The sequence below is a fragment of the Hypanus sabinus genome, chromosome 16, assembly GCF_030144855.1.
Source record: "Hypanus sabinus isolate sHypSab1 chromosome 16, sHypSab1.hap1, whole genome shotgun sequence".
Classification (NCBI taxonomy): Eukaryota; Metazoa; Chordata; class Chondrichthyes; order Myliobatiformes; family Dasyatidae; genus Hypanus; species Hypanus sabinus.
This window is the reverse complement of record NC_082721.1, coordinates 87,079,725-87,106,086: the sequence shown is the minus strand read 5'-3', so window position 1 is coordinate 87,106,086 and position 26,362 is coordinate 87,079,725. Positions and strand designations below refer to the sequence as shown.

The 26,362-nt window shown below is 47.5% G+C and overlaps 1 protein-coding gene across 1 annotated transcript in view; it reads right to left on the bottom strand.

The window, feature by feature from the left end:
- LOC132406553 (proto-oncogene vav-like) overlaps positions 1–22,912 on the bottom strand; it is a 168,353-nt gene extending 145,441 nt beyond the window's left edge. Inside the window, exon 1 of the mRNA XM_059992375.1 lies at positions 22,570–22,912. Coding sequence (XP_059848358.1) covers positions 22,570–22,773 — 204 coding nt within the window. The 5' untranslated portion in view covers positions 22,774–22,912. The remainder of the gene's footprint in view (positions 1–22,569) is intronic.
- Between the last annotated feature and the right edge of the window lie 3,450 nt (positions 22,913–26,362).

The window sequence follows — 26,362 nt, the reverse complement described above, 5'->3', positions numbered from 1 at the left end:
ATCGATAACTCGTGTCATTGTATCTTTCCGGAATGAATAAAGGAAATACTCGGACTTGTGAACATCAGAAACAGAAGCATGGTGCTTACTCCAAATTTCACAGAGATCCTGGGTGATAATTTACCTCAGTGCAACGTCCCTGCTCTAACCCCTGATCCAATAGTCTTTAAGATCATCTTAATTAAGCTTTACATGATCTCTCCACAGAGACAACAAGAAAATACCTACGTTTTCAATGTTGTCATTTGTTATTCGCTAAATGGTTAACACGGAGAACCGGCAGCCAAACAGTATGGAGACGTTTGCAGATATACGGTGGAGAGCATTCTGGCCATTTAACAGAGGTCTTAATGGACATCCTTAACATCTCTTTGCAATAGTCTACTGTTCAAGGCAGCCGCCATCATCCTGGTGTCCACGAGCGTGACGGTAGCTGGTCGAAATGATTACTGCCCAGTGGTACAGAGAGGAGGTAGAGGAGACTTCTCAAATGGCGTGAGAGCAATAACTTGCGTCTCAATGTGGACAAGATGAAAGAGGTTTCAGGAGGGCACAGGCTGACCGCTCTCCATTGCACATCAATGACTCTGCCATGGAGAAAGTGAAGAGCACGAAGTTCCTTGGTGTGCTCCTAACGGGCAATCTTATCTGGATCCACAACACCCCCTCATCAGTCAAAAAGGCACAACAGCGGCTGTACTTTCTGAGGAGAGTGAGATGTGCTAGGTACCCTTCCTCAATTTTAACAACTTTCTGCAGGAGCAGCACTAAGTGTCTGAATGCATCATTCTGTGGCATGGAAGCTGCAAGGCATGAGACTGCAGGACCCAACAGAGGAGAATAAAAACCACCAAGGGGATGACTGGGGTCTCCCTCCACCCCACTTGTGACATTTACCGGGAGCATTGGAGACAAAGGGCTGGAAGCATTGGTGAGGATCCCCACCACCCACCCCACAATCTCTTTGACCCACTGGCATCAGGAAGGAGGCACAGAAGCACCAGGACTAGGACCGCCAGACTGGGTAACAGCTCTTCCCTCAGGCTGTGAGACTAATGACACCAGCGAGGCCTCATCACCAGGACAGCCAGCTGGTTACTGTTTACCATACTGTTTAATAATTACTTGTGCTGCGCACTTCACATGTATTTTAATATATACTTTATTTACTTATTTGTGGTAATATTTGTCTTACGTGCTGTATGTGATATATGCATTCAGGGTGCACCATGCTATGGAGGAACATTGTTTTATTTAGTTGTATATTTACACAATCAGATGACAATAACCTTGAACTTGAAATGGATCTCAATTGTGTGGCATACAAATAAAAGCTGTTCACTGCATCTTGCAACTCTATAAAACCCAGGTGAAACCACCCTTGGAATAATGTGTTCAGCCTGGTCACCTCACTATACGAAGGATGTAGGATCTTTAGAGGAGGTGCAGAGGAGATTTACCAGGATGCTGACTGGATGAGGGAGCAAGTCTTATGAGGATAGGATGAGTGAGCTAGGGCTTTCCTTTTTGGAGCGAAGAAGGATGCATGGTAAATTGATATAGGTGCACAAGATTATATCAAGTGGATAACCAGAAACATTTTCCTCAGGGCAGAAATGGCTTTTCCGGAAGAAGATGGCATCAGTGAACAACACAACCAAGAGCAACATACTCCAGATGGCTCACAAAATACTTCCTTTACATCTTCTTACCCTTTCAAATGTGGTTCTGCTATTGCTAGAGCCCGTGATCTACGTTTTGGTGGTGTGTTTTCAGGCCGATCAAGCGACCTGGAGCTTTGCTGCCTCTGAAGGAGTTTGCCAAGGTTTCGAAGCCAAGGAGCCTGGGGATGGGGTGTGAGCCCATGATCAACTCCATTTCTCACAGATCCACCTGCTAAAGTGTCAAGGAAGATTGAAATCAAAGTGGCTGAGAACGGAAAGTGGGTGGGTCTTCAGCACCATCTACCTGTGTGGGAATGGTTTCTCTCTCTTTCTCTCTCTCGTTTGGTGCTCCCGGAAGAAAGTGCCTACATACGAAAGGTCTCTCTCTCCCCCTCTCCCTTGTACTTGATGCTGCCGGAGGACAGTGCTGGAATCCACGGGTCTTGGTCATTGATGCGGTTTGTGGAGTGGGCTCTGTAGTTCATGTTATGATGTGTTTCTGGATTCTAGTCGCTCCTTTCATTTACTGTTTTGTGCAGTTTTGATCGTGGCGGACTGTCACTGCAGCTTCCAGATCTCGAGAGATGCAGCAATGGGTTGAACTGAGTTGAGCTGAACGAATATGCCTGGACTCTTTAGATGCCTTTGTGATTTGGTGTTTCGCATTCACTCTTTTCTTTTTTCTTGTCATTTGCGCGATTTGCTCTTTGCGTGTTGGGGGTTTGATGGTTTTCGTTAAACAGGTTCCTTGGTCGTCTTTGTTTCATGGCTGTCTGTGGGAAGATGAATCTCAGGGTTGTATACTGCATACAGACTTTGATAATAAATGTACTTTGCATCTTTGAATACAAGGGATATAATTTTAAGATCATTAGAGAAAGTATATGGGGGTGTCAGATAAATTCTTTGCACAGGAAGTGTTGGGCGCGTAAGCTGACGGTTTTTACATTCGAGGTGGTGTCAAAGGGAAATTCATTAGGGGCATTGAGGAAATTAAATAGGCACACAAATGACAGAAAATTAGAGGACTATGTGGGAGGGAAGGATTAGATTGATCTTAGAGAAGGTTAGAAGGTTGGCACAAAATTTTGGGTCGAAGGGCGTGTACTGTGCTGTACTGTTGTATGTTCTATGCGACAATAATAAACCATTTGCTGACTTTCCCCGATTAAATCTCTTGCTCAACTTAAATATTCCAAGCAGTCCTCGTTGTAATCGTCTCTATTTGTGGGGTTCAGGTTAAGATAAATTGATGAGGTACAGCTTCTCACTTGTGTAAAGCATGCAGCTGTTTGCTGAGTGTGTGGCAGTTCTGCAGGCTCTCTGTTCTTCATTATGCCTCCTCTGCATGTTTCACTTTCAGTTCATAGCCCAACTTCTGCAAATAACTGCAGAGAGAGGGACGTTCTGCTTTCCTCTCTAGCCCTGTTCTCAGCTGGGCTCCCTTTTAAACTATTGTATCCCCTACCTCCAAAAAGTTACAAATTTTGGTGAATGTGAGGAAAATCTGGAACCCATCCCCACACTGAAGTAGTTAGGTGATATTTCCCCATGTCTAGACACCACAGTGGAGGTGGTTGCCCATCGTGCCCGACAATGACAGGAAACTTAAGCAGGAGAGTTTTTGAAAGTGGAAAACCCGTTGCACTGGGGCAGTTCCGCTCTTTTGACCTCAGAAGGCTGAGCCCAGTGGTATGAACAAGCGTCACAAACTGGGGTCTTCCTTGATTGCAGTGGATGAACATGACGTCTTCTGTGAGCTGCAGTGCCCTGTTCCCGCTGGTTGGAGCTCACTGTAGATCTCGTCCACCCGCTGCAATAGAACCTCTAACAACTACAGAGTAATTCACAGGAACGTTAGCAAATCAAATGGGTCAGTCAGTGGTGGGAGCAGTGAGCTGCTGAATCACAGCTCCAGAGACCCCTGTTCAATCCTGCATGTACTGCCCACTGATCTTGCAGCTTTCCCCCATGTGCTTGTTTCCTCCCACAGCACAAAAACGTGCTGGGTGGTGGGTTAATTGCCCCCAGTGTTGGGTGGTAGTCAGAATCAGGGTGGTTTGATGGAAATATTAGGAAAATAGAGTGAGATGAGCATAAATAGACACCTGATTGCTAGCACAGCCATGATGGGCCAAATGGCCTGCTTCCCTGCTTTATCTGTCTATGAAGCTCAATGCATAAGTCACCAGCAATATCAGTTTAGGTTAGTAAGAGCTTCAGTAAGCGAATTCCAAACCCACGGGACTTAGAGAGTGGAGTGAGTGAAATTGATTGATATGTCACAATGTGGAGGACTAGACAAGGCTGGAGATGTTGGGAGGTCATAGAATTGATGGGGTGGGGGGGGAGAAGGTTTGGAGTTAGGAGGGGTGAACTGGTGACCAGAGAACAAGAATGGCCAGATGGGGGTTGGTGCCCATTTCCTGAGCCTCCTGTCAAACTTCTATATCAACTCCTACACTTTTATTGAGAATAGCAATTCCAAGACCAGCCCAATCCAAGATTCAAGCTTATTTATCACATGTACATCGAAAAATACAGTGAAATGTGTCATTTGCATCAACAACCTACACACCAAAAGTGTGCTGAGCATTGCCTGCAAAATTTGCCATACACTCTGACCTCATCTAAAAGGTCCTAAGCAGCTGACATGCTTTCTCTAATTTTATTAACATCGTTATGGATAGTTTGTTATGTTCATTGGATAGAGATGAGTTGGGTTTCCATCTTGATTCAAATAATATGTCTTTGCCTTCACTGATGACGTGGCCCTTGTGAGTAATTCTCACAAAACCAAGCTTAAAGCCTCAAGATCTTAGAAACTCTTTGTAAGAAGTCTTGAGGTAAGAAAACTGACCTTGAGGTTACAAGACAAAGATAAAAAGTAGCAGGAACTCTTGAGGTAAAATATGGATGACAATTAGTCCTTTCCCCTTTCCTCTAGTCCAATTGTCATAATCCATGATTCCCATGTCGGCTGTCTCTATCCTCAATTTGATTAATGACTTCACGTTCACAGCTCTGCAGGAGAGAAATTCCTTTTCATCTCGGTTCTGAAAGGCCAATCCTTTATCCTGAGATTGCTCTCACGCTTTTCGGTTCTGCAGCCTAAAGAACCTTCCCAGCTTTACTGCCCTCGTATGTTTCAATGAGGTCACTGAAGCTTCAGAGAAAAGCATCCAGCAGCCAACAGCACAAGAGGTCAAAGATCTCGCCACAGCACTCTAGTAATTCAACTGTCCGTGATCTGTCCGCGCCATGAGAATATCATAAACCAAACCATGTAAAGTCGTGACAGAAAGGAGCCAACCCATTGATGTCTGCCCCATAGGCGCCCACAAGAAATAAGTTCATGACCAGTCCTATCCTCAAAGGCCAAATACCGCATCGGTGGCCAAGACTGAGTCATCACAACACAGGACAACATGGTAGCATAGTGGTTAGAGGAACACTTTACAGCACAGGCAACCCAGGTTCAATTCCCACTTCCGTCTGTTCTCCCCTGACTGCGTGTGTTTCCTCTGGGTGCTCTGGATCCAGACACATACCAATTGGTGCATTAATTGGTCATTGTAAATTGTCCTATTATTAGACTGAGGTTAATCAGAGGATTGCTGCGGGGTGTATGGTTTGAAGGGCTGGTTGGACTTATTCTGTGCAGTATTTCAATAAGTAAAAACATAGAAGCTGGTGATAGTTCAGAATAACACAATACAGAATCAATTACTGTAGAAGTGTTAAAATCTATGCTCAGCGGCCACTTTATTAAGTAGACCTGTACACCTGATCGCTAATGAGCCAGTCAGCCAATCATGTGGCAGCAACTCAATGCATAAAAGCACGCAGACCTGGTCAAGAGGTTTAACTGTTCAGACCAAACAACAGAATGGGGAAGAATTGTGATCTAAGTCACTTGACCAAGGAATGATTGTGATGCCAGACGGGGTGGTTTGAGTATCTCAGAAACTGCTGATCTGGGATTTCTACACACACAGCAATTTATTACAGAGAAAAACCAAAAAACGTACAGCCAATGGCATTCTATAAATGAAAACACTTTGTTTATAAGACAGCTCAGAGGAGAATGGCCAAAGAGGTTCAGACTGACAGCAGGGCATCAGTAACTCAGGTAACCAAGCATTACAATGGAAGAGCATCGTTCAATTTATGAAACAACAACCCTTTAAGTAGATGGACTATAGCAGTGGAAGACCACAAGCATACACTCAGTGGCCACTTTATTAGGTACCTACTAAAGTAGCCACCGAGGGTATGTATTTCAGTGAATTGTCCATTGCTTTCAAGAGGCCACAAAACTGTTTATCTGCCTTTGCTCTTTTCTTTCCTTTCGTTTCGAGCAGGTTGTGGTTCTGCTGGAGTCTGTCAGTCCTCCAGCTCGGGGGGTGGCTTGGAGCAGCAGTGCAGAAGATGGTCACATTGGAACAGCGAGCTGCTAGTCCCCGATATCGTTGTTGCAGAAATGACCTATCTCTCCCTTGGCTGGGAGAGAGAGCTTGCCTGAGATACTGGAGACCAGGGTTATGGACTGCGCTTGTCTGAGATACTGGAGACCAGGGTTACGGACTGTGCTTGTCTGAGATACCGAAGACCAGGGTTACGGACTGCGCTTGTCTGAGATACTGGAGACCAGGGTTATGGACTGCGCTTGTCTGAGATACTGGAGACCAGGGTTATGGGCTGCGCTTGCCTGAGATACTGGAGACCAGGGTTACAGACTGCGCTTGTCTGAGATACTGGAGACCAGGGTTACGGACTGCGCTTGTCTGAAATACTGGAGACCAGGGTTACGGACTGCGCTTGTCTGAGATACTGGAGACCAGGGTTACGGACTGCGTTTGTCTGAGATACCGGAGACCAGGGTTACGGACTGCGCTTGTCTGAGATACTGGAGAGCTGGGTTACGGGCTGTGCTTGTCTGAGATACTGGAGACCAGGGTTACGGACTGCGCTTGTCTGAGATACCGGAGACCAGGGTTACGGACTGTGCTTGTCTGAGATACCGGAGACCAGGGTTACGGACTGCGCTTGTCTGAGATACCGGAGACCTGGGTCACGGACTGCGCTTGTCTGAGATACCGGAGACCTGGGTCACGGGCTGCGCTTGTCTGAAATACTGGAGACCAGGGTTACGGGCTGCGCTTGTCTGAGATACTGGAGACCAGGGTTACGGACTGCGCTTGTCTGAGATACCGGAGACCTGGGTTACGGACTGCGCTTGTCTGAGATACTGGAGACCAGGGTTACGGACTGCGCTTGTCTGAGATACTGGAGAGCTGGGTTACGGGCTGCGCTTGTCTGAGATACCGGAGACCTGGGTCACGGGCTGCGCTTGTCTGAGATACCAGAGACCAAGGTTACGGACTGTGCTTGTCTGAGATACCAGAGACATGGGTCATGGACTGCGCTTGTCTGAGATACCGGTGAGCTGGGTTACGGACTGCGCTTGTCTGAGATACCGGAGACCTGGGTCACAGACTGCGCTTGTCTCAGATACCAGAGACATGGGTTACGGACTGCGCTTGTCTCAGATACCAGAGACATGGGTCACGGACTGCGCTTGTCTGAGATACTGGAGACCAGGGTCACGGACTGCGCTTGTCTGAGATACCGGAGACCTGGGTCACGGGCTGCGCTTGTCTGAGATACCGGAGACCTGGGTCACGGACTGCGCTTGTCTGAGATACCGGAGACCTGGGTCACGGGCTGCGCTTGTCTGAAATACTGGAGACCAGGGTTACGGGCTGCGCTTGTCTGAGATACTGGAGACCAGGGTTACGGACTGCGCTTGTCTGAAATACTGGAGACCAGGGCTACGGACTGCGCTTGTCTGAGATACCGGAGAGCTGGGTCACGGGCTGCGCTTGTCTGAGATACCAGAGACCAAGGTTACGGACTGTGCTTGTCTGAGATACCAGAGACATGGGTCATGGACTGCGCTTGTCTGAGATACCGGTGAGCTGGGTTACGGACTGCGCTTGTCTGAGATACCGGAGACCTGGGTCACAGACTGCGCTTGTCTGAAATACTGGAGACCAGGGTCACGGACTGCGCTTGTCTGAGATACTGGAGACCAGGGTCACGGACTGCGCTTGTCTGAGATACTGGAGACCAGGGTTACGGACTGTGCTTGTCTGAGATACCGGTGAGCTGGGTTACGGGCTGTGCTTGTCTGAGATACCGGAGACCTGGGTCACGGACTGCGCTTGTCTGAGATACCGGAGACCAGGGTTACGGGCTGCGCTTGTCTGAGATACCGGAGACCAGGGCTACGGGCTGCGCTTGTCTGAGATACTGGAGACCAGGGTTACGGACTGCGCTTGTCTGAGATACCGGAGACCAGGGCTACGGGCTGCGCTTGTCTGAGATACTGGAGACCAGGGTTACAGACTGCGCTTGTCTCAGATACCAGATACATGGGTCACGGACTGCGCTTGTCTGAGATACCGGAGACCAGGGTTACGGACTGCGCTTGTCTCAGATACCAGATACATGGGTCACGGACTGCGCTTGTCTGAGATACTGGAGACCAGGGTTACGGACTGCGCTTGTCTCAGATACCAGATACATGGGTCACGGACTGCGCTTGTCTGAGATACTGGAGACCAGGGTTACGGACTGCGCTTGTCTGAGATACTGGAGACCAGGGTTACGGACTGCGCTTGTCTCAGATACCAGAGACATGGGTTACGGACTGCGCTTGTCTGAGATACTGGAGACCAGGGTTACGTACTGCGCTTGTCTCAGATACCAGAGACATGGGTTACGGACTGCGCTTGTCTGAGATACTGGAGACCAGGGTTACGGACTGCGCTTGTCTCAGATACCAGAGACATGGGTTACGGACTGCGCTTGTCTGAGATACTGGAGACCAGGGTTACGGACTGCGCTTGTCTCAGATACCAGAGACATGGGTTACGGACTGCGCTTGTCTGAGATACCAGAGACCAGGGTTACGGACTGCGCTTGTCTCAGATACCAGAGACATGGGTTACGGACTGCGCTTGTCTGAGATACCAGAGACCAGGGTTACGGACTGCGCTTGTCTGAGATACCAGAGACCAGGGTTACGGACTGCGCTTGTCTCAGATACCAGAGACATGGGTTACGGACTGCGCTTGTCTGAGATACCAGAGACCAGGGTTACGGACTGCGCTTGTCTCAGATACCAGATACATGGGTCACGGACTGTGCTTGTCTGAGATACCGGAGACCTGGGTCACGGACTGCGCTTGTCTGAGATACCAGAGACCAGGGTTACGGACTGTGCTTGTCTGAGATACCAGATACATGGGTCACGGACTGCGCTTGTCTGAGATACCGGAGACATGGGTTACGGACTGCGCTTGGCTGAGATACTGGAGACCAGGGTTACGGACTGTGCTTGTCTGAGATACCGGAGACCTGGGTCACGGACTGCGCTTGTCTGAGATACCGGAGACCTGGGTCATGGACTGCGCTTGTCTGAGATACTGGAGACCAGGGTTACGGACTGCGCTTGTCTGAGATACTGGAGACCAGGGTTACGGACTGTGCTTGTCTGAGATACCAGAGAGCTGGGTCACGGACTGCGCTTGTCTGAGATACCGGAGACCTGGGTCATGGACTGCGCTTGTCTGAGATACTGGAGACCAGGGTTACGGACTGCGCTTGTCTGAGATACTGGAGACCAGGGTTACGGACTGTGCTTGTCTGAGATACCAGAGAGCTGGGTTACGGACTGCGCTTGTCTGGGATACCGGAGACCTGGGTCACGGACTGCGCTTGTCTGAGATACCAGAGACCTGGGTCATGGACTGCGCTTGTCTGAGATACCGGAGACCTGGGTCACGGGCTGCGCTTGTCTGAGATACCGGAGACCAGGGTTACGGACTGCGCTTGTCTGAGATACCAGAGAGCTGGGTTACGGACTGCGCTTGTCTCAGATACTGGAGACCAGGGTCACGGACTGCTCTTGTCTGAGATACCGGAGACCTGGGTCACGGGCTGCGCTTGTCTGAGATACCGGAGACCAGAGTTATGGACTGCGCTTGTCTGAGATACCGGAGAGCTGGGTTATGGGCTGTGCTTGTCTGAGATACCGGAGAGCTGGGTTACGGACTGTGCTTGTCTGAGATACCGGAGACCTGGGTCACGGACTGCGCTTGTCTGAGATACCGGAGACCAGGGTTACGGACTGCGCTTGTCTGAGATACCGGAGAGCTGGGTCACGGACTGCGCTTGTCTGAGGTACCGGAGAGCTGGGTTACAGACTGCGCTTGTCTGAGATACCGGTGAGCTGGGTCACGGACTGCGCTTGTCTGAGATACTGGAGACCAGGGTTACGGACTGCACTTGTCTGAGATACCGGAGACCTGGGTTACGGACTGCACTTGTCTGAGATACTGGAGACCAGGGTTACGGACTGTGCTTGTCTGAGATACTGGAGACCAGGGTTACGGACTGCGCTTGTCTGAGATACTGGAGACCAGGGTTACGGACTGCGCTTGTCTGAGATACCGGAGACCTGGGTTACGGACTGTGCTTGTCTGAGATACTGGAGACCAGGGTTACGGACTGTGCTTGTCTGAGATACTGGAGACCAGGGTTACGGACTGCGCTTGTCTGAGATACTGGAGACCAGGGTTACGGACTGCGCTTGTCTGAGATACCGGAGACCTGGGTTACGGACTGTGCTTGTCTGAGATACCAGAGACCTGGGTTACGGACTGTGCTTGTCTGAGATACCGATGAGCTGGGTCACGGACTGTTGTTTTGATGCACTCTGCATCCAGGATTCTCTGGAGCTTCTGCTGTTGCACACACACTGGTGGTGGGGTTGGGGGTGTAGTGTCGGGGTTTCTGCTGTTGCACACACGCTGGTGGTGGGTTGGGGGTGTAGTGTCGGGGTTTCTGCTGTTGCACACACGCTGGTGGTGGGTTGGGGGGGGTAGTATCGGGGTTTCTGCTGTTGCACACATGCTGGTGTTGGTGGTGGGGGTGGGGGTGACAGGGCTTCTGCTGTTGCACACATGCTGGTGTTGGGGTTGGGGGTGTAGTGTCGGGGTTTCTGCTGTTGCACACATGCTGGTGTTGGGGTTGGGGGTGTAGTGTCGGGGTTTCTGCTGTTGCACACACGCTGGTGGTGGGTTGGGGGGGGTAGTATCGGGGTTTCTGCTGTTGCACACATGCTGGTGTTGGTGGTGGGGGTGGGGGTGACAGGGCTTCTGCTGTTGCACACATGCTGCGGGTTGGGGGGTGGTGTCGGTGCCTCTCCTAGTGCAGGTGGGACTCAATGCTTCTGCAGATATTGTGCAAAAGGAGGGTGGAGGGGGGCTTTGGGGCTTTCATGTTCCTATCATTCATTCTGTGGGGTCTCTTCATTTTGTGGATGTGGGTGAAGAGAAGGAATTTCAGGTTTTATACTGTACACGTTGAGTGAACCTTTGAGCCACATTCGTCCTGCGTTGTTTCCTGCTTTCATTGTATAACTTCAGTACAATACATTGCCCTGTATTTCTGTGAAATATTGGCTTGCTTTAATGTGTTAAACTCCCCTGTGCAACGCTCTGTTGTATTGTCAGTGTTTCAGTTTGCTCATTCTTTTAGTGTTCTACATTTAGTCTGAAATATTACTTGGTGTTTAAATACATTACATTGTCCTGTTATAATAAAAAATATTGCTCTGCATTTTACTGCAATGCCCAAGGCCACTAGACAGAGAAGCAGAATTAGACCATTCGGCCCATCTAACCTGCTCTGCCATTCTATCCTGGCTGATTATTATTCCATCCTTCTGCCTTCTCCTGGTAATCTACAATGCCCTTGCCAATCAGGAACCTACTAACCTCTGCATTAATTGTACCCAGTGACTCGGCCTCCACAGCTATCTGTGACAATGGATTCCTCATACTCACCACGCTCTGGCTAAAGAAATTCCTCCTCATCTCTGCCTGCAGAGGTGTACTTCTATTCTGAGGCTGTGCCTTTAATCCTAGATTCTTCCATTATATGAAACATTCTCTCCACATCCACTCTATGCAGGCTTTTCAATATTTGCTAGGTCTCAACATGATTTTCCTTCATTCAAAGATTCAAAGTACATTTATTATCAATTAATTATACATAACACAACTCTGAGATTCATCCACCCTTAGAAACACCATGGAACTTGTTCAAGAAAACATCAAACACACAATATACAAAAAAAAAGAACAAATTGCACAAGCAGCAAAATGCAAGCAGCCAACACATCAAATATCAAACATCAAAGCAGGAATCTAATGGAGGACTGAAGGCCATGGGAGAAGAAAAGGGGAAGAAGCACCAGAGGGAGGGGACTGGCAGGTAAGAAGATAAGATGAGAGAGGGAAATGGGGATGGGGAATGGTGAAGGGGGGCATTACTGAAAGTTCAAGAAGTTGATGTGGAAACCATAGAAAGGGTGCAGAGGAGAATTACAAGGATGTTGCCAGTTTGAGGGAGCATGCTTTATGAAAACAGGTTGAGTGAACTCTGTTTTTTCTCCTTGGAGCGAAGGAGGATGAGAGGTGACCTGATAGAGGTGTACAAGATGATGAGAGGCATTGATCATGTGGATAGTCAGAGGCTTTTTCCCAGGGCTGAAATGGCGGCCGCAAAAGGACACAGGTCTAAGGTGCTGGGGAGTAGGTACAGAGGAGATGTCAGGGGTAAGTTTTTTACTCAGGGTGTGGTGACTGCGTGGAATGGGCTGCCGGCAACAGTGGTAGAGGCAGATATGATAGAGTCTTTTAAGAGACTTTTGGATAGGTACAGTGAGCTTAGAAAAATAGAGGGCTATAGGTAGCCCTAGTAATTTCGAAGGTAGGGACTTGTTCGGCACAACTTTGTGGGCTGAAGGGCCTGTACTGTGCTGTAGGTTTTCCATGTTTCTATGATGTTCATGCCATCAGGTTGGAGGCTACCCAGGGGGAATATAACCAACCTCAGTGTGGCTTTTTCATGGACTGACACGTCAGAATGGGAATGGGAAGTGAAATTCAAATGGGTGGCCACTGGGAGATCCTGTTTTTTTCTGGTGGATGGAGCATAGGTGCTCGACAAAGCAGTCCCCAATCTACATTGGGTCTCAACAATGTACAGGACACAACACTGGGAGCACTGAGCACAGTGTTTGACCCCAACAGACTCACAGATGAATTGTTGTCTCTTCTGGAAGGACCGTTTGTTGTCCTGAATGGTGGTGAGGGAGGAATTGTTCATCTTGCAAGGATAAGTGCCAGGAGGGAGATCAGTGGGAAGGGACAAAAGGACAAGGGAATCATGTTGGTAGAGATTCCCACAGAAAGTGGGGGGTTGGGGGAGATATGCTTGGTGGTGGGATCCCGTTGGAGATGGCAGAAATTAGAGAGAAATATGCGCTGGACCTGGAGGCTGGTGGGGTGGTAGGTGAGGACAAGAGGAACCCTAACCCTTGTGGGGTGTATAAGGTGAGGGTAGATGTGCACAAAATGGAAGAGATGCATTTGAGGGTAGCATTAATGGAAGAGGAAAGGAAGCCCCTTTCTATGAAGAAGGAGGACATCTCCATTCTGGAATGAAAAATCTCATCCTGAGAGCAGATGTGGCAGAGATGGAGAAATTGAGAGTAAGGGATAGCATTTTTACAAGTGTAATGTGCAGTAAAGTTTCACCGCTAAAGTAATGACCTCTCTGTAATGTTCCACTGCTGAGGTAATGGTTTCTCTGTGGCAGCAATGTTTGGGTTGTGACTAGAGATAACAGAGCATGATGGCCAATGAGCGGAATGTTGTTCTTTCTTGTGTCTGGCAGCTAGGGAGAGATGAGGAGAGAAGACGCGAATGGAGACAGTTGGTAGACTGCTGGACGGAGTGGCCTGGCAGTAAGGGTCAGAAGGTCAGTGACGATCGGAGGAGGTCGAATGGCCTTATCAGTGAGCTCCAACGTAATGCATTAGACTGTTTCATGAGAATGGGCCCTTTCTCTTTGTTTTCTTTACTAACCATATAGTCAAAGTAAGAATGATAAAGCTTAGTCATTTAATTGCATATTGTGTACTGTTTGTAATTTCGGGGTACTGATTTGTAACAGGGGACACATCACGCAACATCCACCCAAACGAGATTTCTGACGTTTGGCCGGGCAGGGGGCGATCAGCCCCTATACTAAGCCGCTAGTTGAACTGAGAGTTGCACATGTAACAGCATGGGAAGAGGTATTGTCCAGGCAGCTATGTCATCAATGGTTAAGTTGTCTCCAGAGAGATTGAGAAAAGGGATGGGGTGTCAGAAATGAATTAGGTAAATTTGAGGGTAGAGTGGAAGTTGGAGGCAAAGTTGATGAAGTCAACAAGCCCTGTGTGGATGTGGGAAGCATCTCCGATGTAGAGCAGGAGAAGTTGGGGAGTGATACTAGTGTAGGCTTCCATGTTACCGACCAACAGGCAGGCATAGCGGGGACCCATGCCAGTGCCCGTGGCTGCACCTTTTGTTTGAAGAAAATGGGAGGAGCCAAAGAAGAAATTATACAGATACGGAGTGAGAATGTTCGCCAGATGGAGGAGAGTGGTGGTGGAGGGGAACTGGTTGGGTTTGGTTTCCAGGAAGGAACGGAGAGCTTTGAGACCTTCCTGGTGGGGAATGGAGGTCTCCAGAGACTGGCCATCCATAGTGAAAATAAGATCATAGGGGCCAGGAAACTTGAAATCATTGAAAAGATTAAGAGCATTTGAAGTGTCACGGATACAGGTAAGAAGGACTGAACCATGGAGGAATGCAGGTAGGAGTTATGTGTGGCAGGAACATGCAGAAAGAATGGGTCTACCTGGACAGGCAGGTTTCAGGCCTTAGGCAGGGGGTATAAATTGCAGGTGCAGGGTGAGGGAACCTTGAGGTTGATGGCAGTGGATGGGAGATCCCCAGAGTTAATAAGGTCAGTGATGGTGTGGGAATCAATCGCCTCAGTAGGATCCTGCCTGAGGGGGAAGTAAGAGGCGATGCCTGGCAGCTGTTGCCTGGCCTCAGCAAGGTAGAGGTCAGTCTGCCATTCTACTACAGCACCACCCCCCCACTTTATCTGTGGGTTTAATGGTCAGTTTAGGATTAGCACAGAGGACTGTGTTTAGGATTAGCACAGAGGACTGTGTTTAGGATTAGCACAGAGGACTGTGTTTAGGATTAGCGCAGTGGACTGTGTTTAGGATTAGCACAGAGGACTGTGTTTAGGATTAGTGCAGAGGATGGGGAGGTTAGGATTAGTGAAGAGGATGGGGAGGTTAGGATTAGTGAAGAGGATGGGGAGGTTAGGATTAGTGAAGGGGATGGGGAGGTTAGGATTAGTGAAGGGGATGGGGAGGTTAGGATTAGCGCAGAGGACAGTGTTTAGGATTAGTGCAGAGGATGGGGAGGTTAGGATTAGTGCAGAGGATGGGGAGGTTAGGATTAGTGAAGGGGATGGGGAGGTTAGGATTAGTGAAGGGGATGGGGAGGTTAGGATTAGTGCAGAGGATGGGGAGGTTAGGATTAGTGAAGAGGATGGGGAGGTTAGGATTAGTGCAGAGGATGGGGAGGTTAGGATTAGTGAAGAGGATGGGGAGGTTAGGATTAGTGCAGAGGATGGGGAGGTTAGGATTAGTGCAGAGGATGGGGAGGTTAGGATTAGTGAAGAGGATGGGGAGGTTAGCATTAGTGAAGAGGATGGGGAGGTTAGGATTAGTGAAGAGGACAGTGTTTAGGATTAGTGCAGAGGATGGGGAGGTTAGGATTAGTGCAGAGGATGGGGAGGTTAGGATTAGTGAAGAGGACAGTGTTTAGGATTAGTGCAGAGGATGGGGAGGTTAGGATAAGTGCAGAGGATGGGGAGGTTAGGATTAGTGAAGAGGACAGTGTTTAGGATTAGCGCAGAGGACTGTGTTTAGGAATAGTGCAGAGGATGGGGAGGTTAGGATTAGTGAAGAGGATGGGGAGGTTAGGATTAGTGCAGAGGATGGGGAGGTTAGGATTAGTGCAGAGGATGGGGAGGTTAGGATTAGTGAAGAGGACAGTGTTTAGGATTAGTGCAGAGGATGGGGAGGTTAGGATTAGTGCAGAGGATGGGGAGGTTAGGATTAGTGAAGAGGACAGTGTTTAGGATTAGCGCAGAGGACTGTGTTTAGGATTAGTGCAGAGGATGGGGAGGTTAGGATTAGTGAAGAGGATGGGGAGGTTAGGATTAGTGAAGAGGATGGGGAGGTTAGGATTAGTGCAGAGGATGGGGAGGTTAGGATTAGTGCAGAGGATGGGGAGGTTAGGATTAGTGAAGAGGATGGGGAGGTTAGGATTAGTGCAGAGGATGGGGAGGTTAGGATTAGTGCAGAGGATGGGGAGGTTAGGATTAGTGCAGAGGATGGGGAGGTTAGGATTAGTGAAGAGGATGGGGAGGTTAGGATTAGTGAAGAGGATGGGGAGGTTAGGATTAGTGCAGAGGATGGGGAGGTTAGGATTAGTGCAGAGGATGGGGAGGTTAGGATTAGTGAAGAGGATGGGGAGGTTAGGATTAGTGCAGAGGATGGGGAGGTTAGGATTAGTGCAGAGGATGGGGAGGTTAGGATTAGTGAAGAGGATGGGGAGGTTAGGATTAGTGCAGAGGATGGGGAGGTTAGGATTAGTGCAGAGGATGGGGAGGTTAGGATTAGTGCAGAGGATGGGGAGGTTAGGATTAGTGCAGAGGATGGGGAGGTTAGGATTAGTGAAGAGGATGGGGAGGTTAGGATTAGTGCAGAGGACAGTGTTTAGGATTAGTGCAGAGGATGGGGAGGTTAGGATTAGTCCAGGAGAAATCAGTTTCGAGCACACTGCAGAGCCGATCTTCACTGAAGCACCCAGACCACATCCATCGGTTCAATCTTCTAAATTCCAGAGAACACAGGACCGCAGCCATTAATTACTTCTATCTCCCCTGTTTTAATGCAATACACTGCCCTGTGTTTTTTAGTGATGTTGTTAATGTAATATACTTCCATTGTCTAATCTGATACATGGCTATGTGTTTTATTATGGTGCATCCCACAAATGCAATACATTGTGCTTCTGGATTAATGTGATAAATAGCCATAATCCACTCTACTACACAGTCCTGTTCCACTGCGATACACGGCCCTGGTCCACTGTGATACACGGCCCTGGTCTACTGCGATACACGGCCTTGTTTCACTTTGATACACCATCCTGTTTCACTGTGATACACAGCCCTAGTCCACTGTGATACACAGCCCTGGTCCACTGTGATACACGGCCCTGGTCCACTGTGATACACGGCCTTGTTTCACTCTACTACACCATCCTGTTTCACTGTGATACACGGCCTTCTATCACCCCAATTTGTATCCTTGTTTGAAAGTGACAGACAGTTCTGTTTCAGAACTGGTTTGTAAATGATTCAATCTACTGTTTTGACAGGAGAATGATTGTTCTTCAGAGGGATACACTACAGCCTGGAAACAGGCCTACAGAGTCTACACTATCTTCCGATCAATCTTTACAGTATTCCTACCCTCATCCCGTTTGTTCTTCCAGTTTCCTGAGCCCCTCCAGATTCTGACACTCAGTTGTGCATGACAGACACGTAACCGTGTGCTTTGGGATGTGGACGGAAACCAGAGCACCTGGAGGAAACCCATGTGGTCAGAGAGACATGAGCAATCTCCACGCAAACAGCACCAGAGATCAGACTGAACGTGGAACTGTGAGGCGTCGTCTCTCCGAGCTGTGTCACTGTGCACCATGTCCCCAAGCTTGTTTAACATATCGAGAGGAATGCTCAGAACATCAAACATTCTTTCTAATTTTACTTTAGAGAGACGGCATGGCACCAGGCCCCTCTGGCCCAATGAGCCGGTACCGCCCATGTGACCAATCATACTACTAACCCGAATGCCAGAGGAGACTGGGGCATCTGGAGTGAAGCCCACATGGTCATGGGGAGAATGAACAACCCCTTTACGGGCCATGGTGGGAATTGAGCCCAGTAATTGTGCCACTCAGTCAGTACTCCCCCCTCCAGAGGGTAGCTCAGTGAGCCTCTCATACATCTTGTAACTTCAAAACATTAAACCAATTCAAAGGAGGACACAGGGTCTAACTTTGTGTTTACTTTAAGCGAGGTGTGCAGATAACATGTGGTAGCACGATGACATATGCAATTCACACATTCATGCATATAACTTGTCATAAGTTATTTAAACGAACAAAAATGCATAATCAAACAATATATTTACAAGATTAGTCAAATATAACTGAAATATTAAATACACAACAGTCTGGTCCTGTTCCTACTCATTCCTGGACTGTTTCTGGGTTTCATGGAAATTCACAGATATAGAAACATAGAAAACCTACAGCACAATACAGGCCCTTCAGCCCACAAAGCTGTGTCGAACACGTCCTTACCTGAGAAATTACCTAGGGTTACCCATTGTCCTCTTTTTTTCTGACCTCCCTGTATCTGTCCAAGTGTCTCTTAAAAGACCCTATTATATCTGCCTCCACCACTGTCGCCGACAGCCCATTCCACGCATTCACCACTCTCTGCGTAAAAAACTTACCCCTGACATCTCCTCTGTACCTACTTCCAAGCACCTTAAAACTATGCCCTCTTGTGCTAGCCATTTCAGCCCTGGGGAAAAGCCTCTGACTATCTACACGGTCAATTCCTCTCATCATTATACACCAGACCATCAGATCATAAAACATTGGAGCAGTATTAGGCCATTCAGCCCATCAAGTCTGCTCTGCCATTCAATCATAGCTAATTTATTGTCCCTCTCAACCCAATTCTCCTGCCTTCTCCCAGTAACCTCTGATGCCCTTTCTAATCTGGAGTCTATTAACCTATCCTTGAAATACACCCAATGACTTGACCTCCACAGCTCCACAGATTCAATGCTTTCTGCCTTGAGAAATTCTGTTGTAAAGGAGCTTCCATGTATAGCATCTATATCATTCACACACCTTGCTAATGTCCTGATCGTTGTCCAATCAACTTGGTTGGTCCCTGCTCAAGTAGAACAGTCTCCATTAATCCTCCACTGTTAGTAAATTGGTTTATCATTGTCACATGCCCTGAGATACAGCAAAAAGCTGTTTTGTCATCTAAACAGATCACTTCATCAATTCAGGTCATTCAGCAGGTAGCTCTGTGGCCATTTCATCTCACAGCTCCCATTGGGCAGAAGCCTGGATAGTCATGAGACAGTAAGGGTATCCTTCAATTGAGTGAAATGACGATGATTGGTGTTAGTTCCCTGGTGTCAGCTGGAGGTGCCTCTATGGACCTCACTGGAGCAGAAACCAGGGCAGTGACAAGGATGAGAGAGGTAGCGGGAAGGGATTTGGGGAGGGAATCAAAGACCCAACGCCTTGGCAGCCGGGGAGCAAAGCTGCAGCCAACACACGTTACAACCAGTCCAGGCAGTCATGGAGTCCTAAGGCAAAGAAACGGGTCCCTCACGCCTCCTCCTCCATCTAAACTATTTAACCCGTAGAACAGAGCCGATCCTAGCTTCCATAGCTGAACATAGCCAGTCCTATTTAAAACAGAATAGTACAGCACAGGCCGGGCTGTTCACCACAAAACCTTTGCGCCTGCTCCACGATTAGTCTAACTTTTCCCTGCTACATAATGTGTAGCCCCTCATTTTTCATACACCCGTGTGCCTTCCTCATAAGTCTCTAAACTGTCTCTGATGCATCTGACAGTGCCACCACCTTTGACAGAGCCTCCCAGGCGTTTACAACTCTCTGTGTGTCAAGCAATAACTTTAACATCTCCTCTATACTCTCCTCCTAACACCTTTAAAACATGTTCTCTATTGTTAGCCATTGCCTCTCTGATGGGAATGTGCTGGCTGATGATCATATACACTTCTCTCGTGTCACCTCTCATCCTCCTTCATTCAAAGAAAAAAGCCTTAGCTTGCTCAGCCTCTCCTCATAAGATGCACTCTCCAGTCCAGGCAGCGTCCTGCTAAATTTCCTCGGTACCCTCTCTAAAGCTTCCACATCTCTCCTATAATGAGGAAACAAGAACTGAACTCAATACTCTAAGTGTGGTCTAAGCAGGCTTCGTAGAGCTGCAACATTACCTCATAAATGTGCATTTCATTGCCTGCACTGGCCTCATATCCCTCTGAACTTTTCCTAATCCTTAAGACCATAAGACTATAGATATAGGAGCAGAATTAGGCCATTTGGCTCACTGAGTCTGATCCATTTTCCCTCTCAGTCCCAATCTTGTGCCTTCTCCCTGTATTCATACCCTGGCCAGTCAAGAATCTGTCAACCTCTGCCTTAAATAAGTATAAAAGCTTGGCCTCCACAGCCACATGTGGCAACAAATTTCACAGATTCACCACGCTCTGGCTAAAGAAATTCCTCCTCATCTCTGTTCTACTAGGACACTCCTCCATTCTAAGGCTGTGTCCTCTGGTCTTAGACTCTCCCACCATAGGAAACATCCTCTCCACATCCATTCTTTTGAGGCCTTTCACCATTCGATAGAAATCAATGAGGTCACCCCTCATTCTTCTGAATTCTAGTAAATACAGGCCCAGAGCCATCAAACGCTCCGCATATGACAAGCCATCCAATAATTTTTGTGAACTTATTTTAAATCCTGTCCCATGCCAGCAATCCCAATGTCCATGAGGACTTTACATTCCGTAATATAATCCCAGCTGCTTTTGGCACCAATGGAAAACAGAGAATTGGCCTGCCGACCCCTCATTCCAAGCAGCATCACAGCTGTCCCTGCCCCATCCACATCCTATCCCAATATTATCTACTCCTGCAAGACCCAAATCCCACACTGATCCCAGTCAGAAACATGCAATGAGGACGCCTCGGAGATGGATTCACAAGTAAGAAACATCTCCTCATCTCAGTCCTGTGGTGGTTCTATTTCCCGAGACTGTGGACTTCGCTGGGCAGCGCAGCGGGGCAGTGCCGACACCTCACAGCTGCTGTGACCCCTAGTTCGATCCCAGCCTAGGGTGTTGTCCATACGAGTATGCACGTTCTCTCTTTGACTTCACATGCTCCCCCACCCAGTTCTTCTCACTTCCCAGAACTGTGCTGGTTAATAGTTTCAGGAGTTTCTCTAAGCTGTCCCTGGTGTTGGTGAGTGAACAGTGGGACAGGATAGGTTCCAGGGTATAGGATTGACGGGATTGATGGGTTTGCTCAGAGACCTGGCAGAGACTCGAGAACCTGAATGGTGACCCTTATCATATGAAGCAAGGCAGTTTAATTTTAATTTTATTTTAATGAGACACAGCAGAGAATAGCCCCTTCCGGCCCTTTGATCCATACTGCCCAGAAACCCCTGATTTAAACCTAGCCTTTTTGCATAGTAGGGGAATTAAGGGTTATGGGGAAAAGGCAGGTAGGTGAAGATGAATCCATCGCCTGATTAGCCATAATCTTAGTGAATGGCGGAGCAGGCTCGATGGGCCAAATGGCCTACTCCTCCTCCTATTTCTTATGTTCTTAGCCTAAACACAGGACAATTTACAATGATCAATTAACCTACCAACAGGTACGTCTTTGGACAGTGGGAGGAAACTGGATCATTTGGAGGAAATCCACGAGGTCACGGGGAGAATGTACAAATTCCTTACAGTTAACGGCTGCAGGAATTGAACCCAGGTCGCCGGTCCGATAGTGTTATGCTAACCGCTTCGGTACTGTACCGCCCCAGTTCTTTTGAGTAGGGGGAAAACTACTGTCCTTACGGATTCAGAATCAGAATCAGGTTTAATATCACCGGCGTTGTGACATGGGATTTGTTCACTTTGCAGCGGCAGTACAATGCAAAACATGATAAATATAGAAAAATAAACTGAATTGCAGTGAGAATATGTGTATATATATATATGTATAATAAACAGTTATTTTAAAAAGTAGTGCAAAAACAGAAATTAAAAAAAAAACAGAGTGCTCATGGGACCAATGTCCACTTAGAGGGGAAGAAGCTGTTCTGAATCATTGAGTGTGTGTCTTCAGGCTTCTGTACCTCCTTTCTAAAGGTAACAATGGACATGTCCTCGGTGATGGAGGTCCGTAATGATGGATGCTGCCTTCTTGAGGCACCGCTCCTCGAAGGTGTCTTGGATACTACAGAGGCTAGTATCCATGACGGAGCTGACTAATTTCACAACTCTGCCACTTACTTCGATCCAACAAAAACATTTCATTCTTAGTGCTGTGTCGAATGGAACTAGTGTACCTCGGAGATACAGGAACGTCTGTATATTTTTAGCAGTGTGGAAAGGAACAAAGCAGAGGAAACAAGAGAGGATTTGGACTGACTTGGATGTTGAAAGGGGACCAAATTGGGGTATTTCAGAGGAACCCAAGGAGGGCTAAAAATATTTTTCTCCTCACAAGAGAGTTCAGAGAAAGGGAACGTGCCTCTAACATTAAAGGCAGAAATGTAAATTTGCCCAGAGAATATCAGAGGTACAACTCTCTCTGAGTTACAAACTAAACCATAATTGTTATCTTTACTGTTGACCTGGAATGTTCTGGAAAGAAATCAGAGAAATTTTACAGATCAACCATGATATAGTCCAGTGGAATGTCCTTCTCTCTGCTATCGTCCACAGACCCAACTCTGCTGACGGGATCTGCTCAGTAATACCGTGGCCTGCGATGGGGTCTGGCCAAGGATGTTAACACGCTCCGCGGTGTGGGAGAGTATTCCCCACCCCTAGGTTGACCAGCTCACATATTCTGACGGGATCTGCTCAGTAATACCGTGGCCTGTGGAATGGTCTGGCCAAGGATGCTAACACGCTCCGTGGTGTGGGAGAGTCTTCCAGCCCGAATGAGAGTAAAATTGAGGCGAAGGTACAGGGTGTTGAACCTACCTGGGACATCTGCGGTCGGAGGTTGATCTCCTTGAGATTGATAGAATGAGGCTGAAGGTTGTTAAGAAGCTGGCACAGGAGGACGCCATCCCTCAGTGCCCAGGCAAGGTCACAAACTTGAGCGTTCTCCCAGGTCACACGGTGATTCGGGGGCAGCACCTTACAATCAATCAGCCAGTTGGCACATTGTCTCCAATTCTCCATCTCCCAACAACATGCGTGCGTGGGTTCAAGAGAAAAGGAGAACGAGAGAATTCAGCTGAAGCAAGCTCCGGGGACACCAGTCACCTGCTCATTATATTTCCGTTGTTAATTCTTTCCTCCAGCGAGCAACAGCTTGCTAAACCACTAGTTCCTTCCTCTTCCAATGCCTGAATAAAGATCTCACTTACACTGCCTCAAAGCATTTTGGGACTTGTAGTCAGCAATCACTGCCTGAACCTCAACTTCCAGAAGGCTTTGCAACGAATGAAGTTGATTCCTGATTCACTCCATTTCACACAGCATTGGGCAAACAACTTGTGCTCATGGAGGAAAACTGTATTCTCCTTACTGATACTTTTGTGTGTTTCTGTTTCACTGAGACCTTCTCACGTACTTCCCTCTTCCCACAGCCTTAACAATAAAATGTCTCCCTGCCCCTTGTGCCCCTGTATCTCAATCTCGACTCCTGCCAAAGCACAGCCACTGAGGTTGCTGCTGAAGTAGGGGCCTCTGCCCCAAGGAGGTCATGGGAACTAGATGAGTGTGCAGAAAGAAAGGAAGAAAATCTGGTTTTGCAAGAAGAGAGTAGTTTGTTAAAACCTTCGATCATCCTCCGGCATACAGTAAGACCATGGTCGATCTGTATATGGTCTTCCATGTTGTGTGGAAATTGCGTGACCTTCCTGTGGGCACTTTGGGCTTCTCCAGTTTCTTTCCTCATTCCGAAGTGGAGTGGATTGCTACAGGGTGTTGATGGGATTGTGGGGAGAACAAAAGACTTAGGTCAAGGTAAATGTAGTGAGAATGGGGGGGTGATGGCCGGACCCTGTAACTGTACTGGATCTCTCTATGACTGTGACCATCCTGCCCGTTCTGAATTCCACATGGGAGACTTTGTTTAATAATTCACCCAAAAGATAACAACTCAGGTAATGTGCACTCCCTTGACAATCCACTGCAGGTTCCGGCCTACATAGGATCACTGGGAATGCCGGCACCTGCGGTGCGATTATCAAACCTTAAAGGTTGTCTTCCCAATCTTTAGCGACAATTGCCGGAGGCCCGGTAATGATCAAACTCAGCAATGGCTGTGTACTTGGTTTCAAACAGATACAAGGGGTTTGAAGGTGATGGAGTAACCACTTCCTGGCACTGAAGGAGCTGATAAGGCCTTTGGGAGTACTTGTCACCCGGTGAGTGGGACCAAGAGGTGCTGTGTTATTATGGCGCAACAACTCTGATGCACCTTCACTGCCCAAACCCTCGGCAAACTCACATGAATTCAGAGTTCACATTTCACAGTTCAGGTTCATTTAGTTATCACATATCACATGCATATCCAAACACGCAGGGAAACGTGTTGTTTGTGCGCAGGCAGCAGCCCGCAAGGGCTTTTAACAGCGCTGCCCTCCCAACTGCACCCCACCATACCACCACCACCACCTTCTGAACTCCCCTTCGCTGGCTTCTTCCCTTTCCTCATTCTCTAACCATCAAAGTCAAAGTCAAGTTTGCTGTTGGCTGCACCAGTACTTGTTTGCACAGTTGCAATGAAAAACTTAATCCCAGCAGCGTCCCAGACACAGAGCATCCCATGCGCAACATTCACAAAAAAAAAGCATAAGTTATATCCAATTTTACAAGAATAAACATTAGAACAAATAAGAAACAAAGTCCATTCGAGTGCAAAGTATTATACTGATCACGTTGTGCCCACAGACTCAGGAACTGAATGGTTGAGGGGAGTCTGAACTCAAAAACACTCAGCTGGTGGGCAGCATCCATGGTTAAGGAAGCAGAACGTTTTTGAGTGAAAGATGGTTTCTGGACCTGAAACGTTGACTTTGTTTCCCGTTATGCAGTTGGTGCCTGATATACTGAGTACTTCCAGCATTTTCTGTTTGTGTCCATGGAAATACTCATCCCTCTGCCATGGCGTGTACTCTACATCCATCTAGTGGTGGGCAGAAGAATGTCAACTAATCCCAACACTGGTACAAAATGAATGCATGCTCCTAAAACTTACAAGCATTTTTCCACGATTCAAGGGCTTGGGTTATAAGGGGAACCTTGGTAAACTAGAAATTTAATCCCTGGAGTTAGTGAGACTGAGAGGTAATCTTACAGAACAGTGTGTATAAAGTATTGGACTATCTGTATATAAAAATAACAAAAAGAAAAAAGGTTAAAAGAAAAAAACACAACGCAGAAAAGAGCATGATAATTACAGAATCAGGCCTGACGGATAAAGTCCCGTAATCGGCAAGTCTTGGAGTTGAGGTCCAAAGGTTAAAGTCTCACAATCAGTGAGTCCTGGATTTGATATCTGAAAGTTGAAGTCCCATGGTTAACGTGTTGTGGGGTCGAGTGAGGCCTGGAGGGTAAAGTCCTGTGATCTGGGAGTCCTGCAGTCAAGACGTGAAGGTTAGAGTCCCATGATCAGTGAGTTCTGGGATTGAGGCCTGAAGGTTAAAATACCGTTACTGGCGAGTCCTGTGGCCAAGGCCCAAAGGTTGAGGTCCCATGATTAGCTAGTCCTGGGCTTGAGGCCTGAAGGTTAAAGGTCCATGATTGGCAAGTTCTAGGGTTGAGGCTTGAAGAGTAGTGACCTATAATGGGTGAGCTCTGTGGTCGAGACCCAAAGGTTAAAGTCCTTTTGTAGCCTGGGGAAAAGTACACACGCAGGACAACAAATACTTTTTTCAGGTCTTTAATTTCTTTATCGGTTTTAGATGTTTTAATGCAGAAAGAAGGTATCGAAATAAAAACAATGAAATATATTTTTTAAATAAATTCCCACTGTTACAATCTCAGTTTAATTTCAGACCACACCCTTGTTACGTATGCAGAGTGAAAATAACTAAAACAAAATATACAAAACCTATACAGTGTTGTCAGTTCTTAAAAAAATACAAACATTAGAATCCCACCAACCCTGTAGCTTCTACATAACATCAAAAATATGAATAAATACATCTCATCTGATGTATTCACATTGGCACACACGTGCTTAACCTCAAAACGCATAAAGGCTAGCCACTGAAATGAGCTCTCCTCATGTGAACAGAGATACACACATTCACATTACTCCATTACATTCACATTTGGACATGAAACAATACAGACAAAGATAAACGTACTGTACAATATATTGCCTTGTAGTTCAATTACTAAAAAGGCGAACTTTTTAGGCCGATAATGAAATTCGCACAACCACGCTATTCCAGCATTGATCAATTTACTTGCAAAAATCTTTCCTCACCCAACCTGGGAAAAGCACTCGAGCATCGTTCTCTCCAGAACATGGCAACTCTTTGTTCGGCTCCACATGTGCAAAATGCTGTCACCATTTCCTCTTATAGGCTCAGGCAGCTATTTTAGCATTATCAAGGTGAATACTTAAGTGCACTTTAACAAAAAGAAAATTTTCAATAGTCACCTGGTCACAGTCCCATGATTGGTGAGTCCTGGGATCGAGACTGAAAGGTTAATGTCCTGTGGTCTCTGAGTCCTGGGATCAAGACCCAAGGGTTAATGTCCTATGGTCTCTGAGTCCTGGGATCGAGACCCAAGGGTTAATGTCCTGTGA